We start from the raw sequence: 10,188 nt of genomic DNA, 5'->3' as shown, positions 1-10,188 counted from the left end.
AAGATGAATTTCCTCAAAAATTTATTTTGATAGTTTAACAAAGTTATACATTACAAACACAAACCTTTTGATGTCTTTCCTGGCCTGATTTCCTGGGGCCCAGTTTCCTTATCTGAAATGGCATTTATCACATATCACCACTGGGGGGTGGCTGTGGCTCAGAGGCAGAGCTGTTAATCGGAAGGTTGTTGGTTTGATCCCTGGCTCCTACCACCACATGAATGTGTGAAAGGGCAAATGTGGCATGTAGTGTAAAAGCGCTTTGATTGTGCAGTACACAGAAAATCCAAATTATTTCTGCTTCAGTGAGAGAACAAAAGGCTACAGTTATATATATGTCATAATATAGAAGGTTTTAAAGTAACATTCAGTTCTTATGTGCTTATGTGAGTTTGGCGAGTTTAGCAAGTTCAGATGTGGATGGCAGAACCTTGTTATCTGGTCCTGGTAAGAGGAAAAGGTTTGCCTGCCGAATAGGGCCTTCCCTGCAGCCACCAGACCACCCTGCAAACACAAATATGCAACTGTGTGAGAGTTAGCTAAACCACCACCTCCACGTTAACTAACCATTTTACATTACGTGAGTAAAAGTACAGTTACCGAAAATGACTTTGAGTAAAAGTTACCCGTAAGAACTTAAGAGTAAAAGAGTATTCAGTTAAAAAAATATATTTTGAGTAGTGAGTACTAGTTACATGTGATGAAATAAATAACTGTCATTCAAAAGAAGCTATGTAAAAGCATTTTAATTTGGTGTACGAGTTACTTCATGATCTTCTTTGGTTGACACATTTGAAGACATTGTATTTATTTCAGGTTAAAACAGTAAGAGGTAAATTTTTTTATGAGACAGATAAAAGCCAGTCAATTATGCTATAAATAACTCCAATGTGTAACATTTAAGAGGAGCTATTGGCCGAAATGGAATATAATATTTGTAAGTATGTTTTTTATTAATGTATAATTACCTGAAGAATCAAGAATTGTTTTGTTTTCATCACCTTAGTTAGAATAAGCCCTTTTTGTCTAGCAGGAGAAACAGGTTCCCATATACATTTATGTATAGAGGGAGCAGGTCCCATCTATGACAGGTCCCCTTACATAGAGTCCACCATGCTGCACTGCCATGCGTGTACAGTAGCCGATGAAAGTTGAAGATATCTCCTATATGAGATATCTCTTATCAAAATTCATTTAAAGATATCTATAACTTGATGATAGATATCTACAATTAAAATACAACTATTCAAGGGCTGCCCCTGACTAAAGATTTTCCTAGTTGACTAGTGAAATAAAGTCAACTAGTGGCTGCAGGTTTATGATATTAATTTGATTATTTAAATATATAGATTTTAACAGCTGCCTTACAGACAAAGCGATTATGAATCTGAATGTCAGAACAACCAGCGAGGAGACTGAACATTTAATTCATTTATTTCAACACAGTATAATAACGAAGTGTCGTTGTTCAAAACACAGAATAAATAACTTCCAACTTCACAAAAACAAATATTGGCGGACTTTACGTTAGGATGGATAATGTATAAGGTTATCAGTTACTTACAAATTAACTTGCTGCAAAACTCACTCCTCTTCTTCCATTTCATGTCTCTCCTGTCGCTGCCTGAACCCGCTGTGTCACCCTCTACAACTGAATTGTAGGTATCTGTTATGAGAAACCCCCCCAAATGTTTTTTGAATCTTACCAGTCAAAATGTAATAACAGATATGTAAAACTAGAGTTTTCACTACGGAAAATGACATTGCAGATATCAGTAATAAATATCCAGTCTAGCTATTAAATGTTAAAATGGCTTGCCAAACAAGATTGCACTCGCCCACTGAGTCAGATAAATGCCGCCACAATGGTGAACTGTGACTAGAAAATACACATTAAAACATACACTAATGGTTGTCACGTCAGGATGTAAAGTGCAACCAACAGGTTGGTGATATGGCCAAAATGTGAAGGCTACATTGAGGAAGAAATTGCTAAGCACATGTCAAAGTGGATTTTGTCACGGAAGATCTATGGTAGATGCTTTAGTAAACATCTGTAAGAGCAGTTTGTATAAAAGAGGTAATGGTTTTAGTGTATTTTGATATTAAAAGAAACTTTTCTTCAATGAGGAGAGAAGAACTACTGATTAAAATGCATAAAATTAGCATTGGCAGAACTGGGTTTTATACATATACATGGCTATGAAAGTACAGTCCATTAACATTATAATAAATTATATTTTTATGTCCGTAGCGGTTTTGTATGTTAAAATCACAATATTAATGGGAATATTTCCAGCTTCTGAATTTAAGTGTTTAAATCTTCCAAGCTAATTTCCTTCATGATTATAGAAATTAATCCAAGAATCTGATTTCTAATTAGGGGTGAAGAGGGGTGCCAACAAAAGTAGTTACTCCCCAGTAACTACTTTTGTTGGCACCCCTAGTAGTAGTACAGTAGTAGTAGTAGAATATTATTACTGTTATATTATTAGTAGTAATGAGTTACTAACACTGGTCATTATGAAGTTTTGTATATAATTAAGATATGATTTGAGGTCCGTGCATCTAAAATAATTTATGTGCACTTGAAACATCTCATTTTATTTGCTAATTTAATTATCCATCTTGTTAAACCCATTTCTGCATACTCCGGTACAGTAGGTGGCGGTATGTACCTTCAAAGTGAATGATTGCAATCGATTGCGAATAAACGAAAAGAAGAAGTAGAAGAAGCCTACGAGTCGTTAGGTTCCCCCCTCCCTCTGATCGGATTTCTCCTGTCGCTCGAAAATGTCTACAATTCAGTTACTAAGAGTGTACGTCAAACAGCGACTGGCTGTAGCTGTTGATGAAATAATCGAGATGTTTGAAAGAACAATAACTGAGTACGAGGTGGAAATCGATCGCCAACGCAAACTGCTGGGAGCTGTGCAGCTGCCCGGCATAAAGAACAAAACAGGTTTGTGTGTTTTGTCATATTTTGTGTTTCAGGTGCTGTTGCTGTTGCTGTAGAAAACGGCTCAACGTTACGGCTTTGCCAGAAACACTTCTCCCTTGTTTGCAAAACAGGCTGGTCACAGCAACACAAAAGGCATGAAATGCTAAGAGAAGTGACAGTCAGTCATAGTCAGTAAATGATGGTCAAAACAAGCCAGCCATACAATTATACACACTCCAACGTTACAGTATAATTCAAACTACTAAGACTGCCAAAGAATTGTCCAATAAAGTTGAATCTACACTTCCTTCATACATTGAACATTTGTAGGATTTATTACAGAACAGTTTACAACAATAGCAAACAACTGTACTAGTAGAAATTGCTAATAAGTATTTGAACTCCTCCTCCTAGGGAATTCAAAAAATTATGCTGATTAAAAGTTGTGCTATTTGAGACGTACGTCAAACCGTGTGCCGGGGACGACTTGTCAAATTCAGCCGATTCGCCATAGAACAGTACTCATAACTTCAGTGTGCGATGTCCAATCTCCAATAAACATCATATATTCTGTAACAGTCTCTCCCTCAACACGTCCTCATAACTTCAGCGTACGCGGTCCAATCTCAATGAAACTTCACGTGTTTGATAACAGTCCCGCCTTGAACACGTCTACATGACAATATTAATATTGGAATATGCTCGTGCCATCAGGGAAGAAAAACTCCACTGATGGAAAGACCTGGTCATTCAGTATATTCAGGTAGTCGGCTGACCTCATTCTTTGGGGACATAACGTTGCTGAACCTAAACCTGACCAACTGCAGCAACCCCAGATCATAACACTGCCCCCACACACTTGTACGGTAGGCACTAGGCATGATGGTTGCATCACTTCATTTGCCATTTTAATAGTTTCAGCAATCTCCTTAGTTGTTGTCTTTGCTTGGTGCAGGCCAATAATTTGACCCTTCTGAACTGATTAACATCCTTTCCACAATCACAGGATATGTCTTCCGACATGGTTGTTTAAGAAATGAGAAGCTACTCACCGCATCAGCTAGGGTTAAATAACTTGTTGCCAGCTGAAAAATATTGATCACTGCAGTAATTATCCAATGGACCAATTTGCTTAGTTAAATCTAGGTGGTGACTTTTTTTTTTTTGGATGGGCAGTGTATATAAAATAAACAAAAAACAGAAATCTAGGAAATCTTATATACCCATGGAAAAAGATGAAGGCACTCCATCAATGAATGAATTAATGTATTGGCAATAAAACAAAATAACTCATTTGGACTCTAGGTCTTCATCAGGGTCCTCCTCTTAAACGATCAAAAAAGCTATGTCACTTAATCAGGGGTCATCAGGTTACTCAATGATAGAAGTAGAAATGGTGTCCCTTCAGGCAAAAGGTCGAGAACCACTGCATTATACTTTCCATTCAAACAAGCATTACCCCAGCAGTCAAAATAATAAACATTCACAGTAAGATAGAGAATCTAATACAAATTAATAAAAAATATTCCAGAGCAATATTCCAGAAGAAGCAATACTTCTTCAAAGTGAGGATAAACTAATTATCTTTTGGTTTTGGACAAAAAGGCTATTTGAAGATATTACGAGGATTCTGAAATGAAGCAATTAAATTATAGCTATTAAAATGATATATATATATATATATACACACATATATATATATATGTATATATATGTATATATATATATATATATATATATATATACACATATATATACACATATATATACACACACAAAATAATTGTTAGTTGCAGCTCTAGATGAGATGCTGTCATAATCCAAGCAGGGGCAAGTAGCAGTTTTATTATTACAGCAGCTGCACTTTCCCAATAGATAAATGAAGAGCTGCCACTTATACATAAAACTAAACCCAGGTTTGAGTACACTAAAATGATTCATACTTCATACTGCTTGGGCTGCTCTGCCTGGTAGCTAGGCAACAGCAGTGGCTGGTAGCTAGACAAAAAGAGTTTGTAGGCAACACCGGAGCCAGGTTACAACCAGCATAGGTACTTTCATTTTCTGTAGTTGGGTATGATTTACATAATTTTTCTTAGTCAAACAACACCTCAGTGTTTTTGCTCAAGTATAGTGTTCATTGTTGAATTGAATTTGCATGAGTGCAATGAATTGATTAAACCCACATATAATTGTATTTCTGCAGAAGAGTTTTAACGAGAATATACTGAGGTTTAACATTTCTAACACCAGGGATATGCCAGTATTACATTTTCAGTATATTTTATAATATATTAAATATATATAGACACATTTGAATTATAATAATACAATTCAGTAGTAAACTATTTTTTATTCATGTATGAAAACATGAATGGATGCACTGAAATCTAAGCGATACAGACATGTAGTTCATGGCCAGCTGTCAGAAAAATCCAATGGAAGTTCCAATATATAGTTCATTGTTAAGTGTTTGTCAGGTTTAATAAAAATCAAAGCAGTCTATATTTCAGAATAAATCGTAATATTTTTACAAAGTGCGGTAACAGTAACAGTTATATTTATGGCCCAAACAACCATAGTGAAGATCTGACAGCTATACACCCCTAGCTGTTTTTCATGAAGAAGTCATAAAGAATACCAGTTTTTAATTTATTCATATGTTTTTAAAAAAATGTATTTATTTTTTTACATGATGTCCCATATGTTTATTTCTCAGGTGTGTCTCAGGATATCCAGCTGCTGATTGTCAATGCAACGGTTCCCCATAAACGGATGAGCCCCACGCTGGTCCAGGAGGCCCCAGAGGTCCCATGCATTAAAGAGGAACCAGAGGAAGTTTGGACCAGACAAGTTCAAGGGCTGGAGGGGGAGAATCCTCATTCATCGCTGCTTCATCAAAGACAAACTGAGGAGCACACTGAGGCAGATCTTCCAGCTGGTGCTGCTGGAGAGGACTGTGGAGGATCAGACCCAGTCTTTGACTTGGATGTAGCTGGTTTTTTAAAAGCAACCAGTGATGGTCAGTTCTTTCTTTCACAGTGTTTTAAAACTAAGACTGGAGACTTGGATGATGACTGGAACCAGATGACTGAATCTAAGCCATTTACAGAGACCCTAAAAGACAACGAAGCTGTTTCTTATAAGAGATCTCATTATCAGAAAAAACTTTATAAATGCCCATCGTGTAGGAAAACATTTAAGCAAAACACAGCACTGCAGAGACATATAACATGTCATACAGGGGAGAGGCCATTTGACTGTACTGTATGTGGGAAGACATTTAGGCAAAAGGGAAGTTTGCACATACATATGAGAAAACACACAGGAGAGAAACCTTTTAGTTGCTTAGTTTGTGTTAAAAACTTCACCCAGAGTGGAACATTAGCTGCACATATGAGAATTCATACTGGAGAGAAGCCTTTCAGCTGCTCAGTGTGTAACAAAAGGTACAATGAAAAAGGGACACTAGTCAGACACATGAGAGTCCACACTGGAGAAAAACCATTTACTTGCTCACTTTGTGGTAAAAGATTTAGTGAAAAAGGAAATCTGAATAAACACAAGAGAATTCACATAGGAGAGAAACCATTTAGTTGAAGTGTATGTGACAAAAAATGTAGTTTGCTTTCACACCTCAAAAACCATAGGTGTCCTGATAAGAAAATTAAGCTGTAGAGCAGGTGCTTCAGTTGAAATGTCCAGAAGTTAACATGCAATTAATCAGACACACATTCACAGTCCGCAGAAGGAAACCCTTTTTCAACTGTAAAATCCCTCATCTTGGTCAAACTTCTTTATATCAGATATTTTAGGGATATAAAAAAAAAGTTATTTAAGTAGTAAAGAAGAAGGAGGAAAAAATCTGATTAGGGAGAAATCAATATTGGAGCAATGATTCTGATTAGGAGATGACCCACTCTAACTCTTGAGCCACAGCCACCCAGTTAGTCATGGTAGGTGGTGGTTAGCACAGCTGAAGGCAAGGTAAAACGGTGAAAATATTCTATATATACACCACATTTAAACTGACTTTTTATTATTTTCATTTTCTTTAGGTTGGCCTTTTTAATGTGGCTAACATAAAATTTTCTGCAGCCCCACAGCAGTACATTGCTCTCCTTGCATTCTGAGATGTCTGCTTCTCCCAACTGGCAGTGTGCTGACTAGTGTAATGGCAATTTTTAAGAACTTATGTTACCCTTTGACTTGGTTATTGTATATTCACACATGACTCTGTTCAAAAGTCATATCATATCTATTATAATGCATGTAACCCTTTGTCCTGTTTCTTCATGTGCTCTGTGTAATGTTGAGACTTCACTGTGCAGCCGAGGACCTGATAAAACCAATCGTCATAACACCATCTGGTGACTGCCCAGTTCTCAGGCATGTGTAACTGCCTTATTGTGATGTTCCAACAGGGATAAAACTAAACTGCTTTTTTTCTTCTGGGCTTTTCGTACTTTCACATACGAGAGTGTGACTATTGCGTTGAGACCATTCATGGATGAATAAAAAAAATGATAAAATGATAAAAGACAAGATCATACTTTGTATACTTTATTAAACAAATTGCCACCAAATTTTGGCGTTGTCGGCAGGATCACTCGTGCGACAGGACTTCGGACACTCACGGCTGAAGGTGAAGACCATGCATGGCTAGAGTCTGGGACTCTTAACCTCAACCTCCTAACTAGGGTAGAGAAGTGAGGGCCCGACGCCCGAGGACCGAGGCTCACTCACCGCTGTGATCCAAAGAACCGGGTGGTCTAGACAACTGTCTTTCTGGTTAGTGTATTCAGGGGGCCCAGAGTAATCGATTCTCGCCGCCCCGCGGTGGTATGTGACCGACGTGTCAGCAGGGCAGGTAAAGGCCGCTGCAGAATCGCCGGAGCTTCAGGTTAAAGAGCTATAGCCAGGAGACAAGAGTCTGGGACTCGTCTAGTATTGCATGCAGGGTTGAATGGAAGAAATGAATGATTGTACGTGGTAAAGGCTATAGCCAGGAGACTTGAGTCCGGGACTTGAGTCCGGGACTTGTATGATGCATGAAGTTACATGCATGTGTGTGAATGATTTGTGAAGGTAATAAGAATAAGATACATATATGTAGAAAAGAAGAGTGAATATTGAACTGCAGAAAATTTCAAGGGAAAAAAATGAGTTTTTCCAGCTTACTTTAGAGGGCTCTCGAGAAAATTTAAGGGGACCCCCGGACAGTAACAAATAGACAATATAAAAGTTTTCCTAAACAGTAAGCTTCAAGGTCCTTGCAAATCATAAATGGATGAATCGGAGAATAACAAATTCAAAATAGAAAAAATAAATAAATAAAAAATAAAAATTATTCTTCCAATACAGTACTATAAAACCTGAAAAAACATGGGTTCAGCTAATAGCAAAACCTCTCAAGGGTTATCACCCCTGTTGTCTTCTCCAAATATCCAATACATGATCATTAATTATGGTAAGCAAAGTATTGACCAACTTGACATGTGGGTTAAGAAATGTGGATTTCCTGTCACTGGCAGCTTTAGCATCAGACAATTAGAGATGTTGAAAGATAAATTAGAAGAAAAAGAGGAACACAGCAGGAGAAAGAGAAGAGGAAAAGTGTTTAGAGCAGACTGGAAAGCATAGGCTTGCTGGCAGCAGGAAGCAAACGTGGCAGCTGTGGCTCAGAGGCAGAGCGGGTCATTCCCTTATCCTTGAGCAAGATACTGAACCCCAAATTGCTCCCGATGCCGTGCATCAGTGTGTGAATGTGTATGAATGTTATTTTCTGTTCAATGGACTTTGCCATCACTGAGTGAATGTGTGTGAAAGGGAGTGTAAAAGCACTTTGAGTGGTCGGAAGACAAGAAAGGCGCTATACAAGTACAGGTCCATTTACCATTACCATTTACCAAACATCAGGGACAGAAAAATCAAGGCAGGGACAGAAAAATCAAGGCAGGGACAGCGTCTCAGTGCCTCAAACTAGATCCTGATCTGGACTCGGCTCCACCCGGAAGACCACAGGCACCACAGCAGCAGCCCCAACCGGCGCCACGACATCAGCTCCAGCCAGAGCAACAGGGACAGGACCAGAGAGCCACGCTGATGATCGCTCGGAGGCTCTATCCAGAACTCGAGGGAAGGGGGGGAAAACCTGCAGAAGCTCCTCCACCATACCCCCAATATCTGACCCGAAGCGGAAACGCTTTCCGCAAAGAATCGAACTCCAACCCAGATACCCCGACCTTCCAGGCACCAATGGTCGTGGTGGCTACAGGAGATGGAAACACTCAGCTGATATACAGGCCATGGACGTACAATGACATGAGAGAAGCAACTTCACACCTCCCCAGGGTCCAGGACGGAGGTGCGGAGTTTACAATACAACTGGAGATTTTTTGCCGACAGTTCAGGCCCACGTGCTCGTGCTACAGCGATTGCTGATGACCCAGATGGGAAACAGCTGGACTAAAGTGGCCGGAAACTTTCTGGCAGAGGATCGACGGCAGGCGGACCTGGATTGGGAGCATGCAAATAATGCTCTCTACAGACAAGCAATAACTGACCTTTGCGACAGAATAAGGGCTGTTTTCCCCCTAAGAATGGAGTTGGGCAAAATATCATCATGCAAACAGCAAGATGAAGAGACAGTGGCAGAATATTTAGCAAGACCCATGCGGGCCCACAACACACATAGTGGACTCCAAAGACCTAATGCCATGGGGGGCAACAATCCCATTACCCCCTGGGAGGCCCATTTGAGGGACCGCTTTGCAAATGGAATTAAGCCGGAGATCAGTGACATGGTGAAATGAGACTGTGTAACTTGGGACTACGGCAACCTTGAGACTATTGAGAGACATGCCGTTCATGCAGAGAAATTCCTCAGAAACAAGGTAAAGAGGAAAAGTGGACAATTGTCGGACAGACTACAAATGGCCCAGCTGGCGGTATACGATAACCAATATAAACATGAGGCATACAAAAGAATGCCAGAACACATAATCAATGTAGCTGGTAAAAACATAACCTTTTTGGTAGACTCAGGTGCCACGGAATCAGTCATAAAACATGAAGAATTTGTAAACACCCCAAAAATGAGTGTGAGGTATATGACAACAGTACGGAGCATCAGGCACACACATGATAGAGAGATACACAAGCCCACTGCCATGTACTGAAGAATTAGAAAAAAACATTCATTCTTGCTGTCTAAACATTGTCCCATAAATTTGCTGAGGAAGAGA

General features: G+C 39.1%; 1 protein-coding gene across 1 annotated transcript; it reads left to right on the top strand.

Annotated features, from left to right (window-relative positions):
* The first annotated feature begins 2,727 nt into the window (after window positions 1–2,727).
* Window positions 2,728–10,188, top strand: LOC127349467 (gastrula zinc finger protein XlCGF52.1-like). Its single transcript, XM_051375241.1, has 2 exons — window positions 2,728–2,962; window positions 5,661–10,188. The coding sequence occupies exons 1-2, from the start codon at window positions 2,794–2,796 to the stop codon at window positions 6,539–6,541; spliced, it is 1,050 nt and encodes a 349-aa protein (XP_051231201.1). The 5' UTR covers window positions 2,728–2,793; the 3' UTR covers window positions 6,542–10,188.

The sequence above is a fragment of the Dicentrarchus labrax genome, unplaced genomic scaffold, assembly GCF_905237075.1.
Source record: "Dicentrarchus labrax unplaced genomic scaffold, dlabrax2021, whole genome shotgun sequence".
NCBI classification, from domain to species: Eukaryota; Metazoa; Chordata; class Actinopteri; family Moronidae; genus Dicentrarchus; species Dicentrarchus labrax.
The sequence above is the reverse complement of the archived record's forward strand: the minus strand, read 5'-3'. Positions and strand labels throughout refer to the sequence as shown.

Excerpts from the sequence above, each read along its gene's own strand:
- LOC127349467 (XM_051375241.1), top strand. The coding sequence starts at position 2,794 with ATGTCTACAATTCAGTTACTAAGAGTGTACGTCAAACAGCGACTGGCT. Across the intron at positions 2,963-5,660 it reads CGGCATAAAGAACAAAACAG|GTGTGTCTCAGGATATCCAG; the intron begins GTTTGTGTGTTT and ends TTTATTTCTCAG.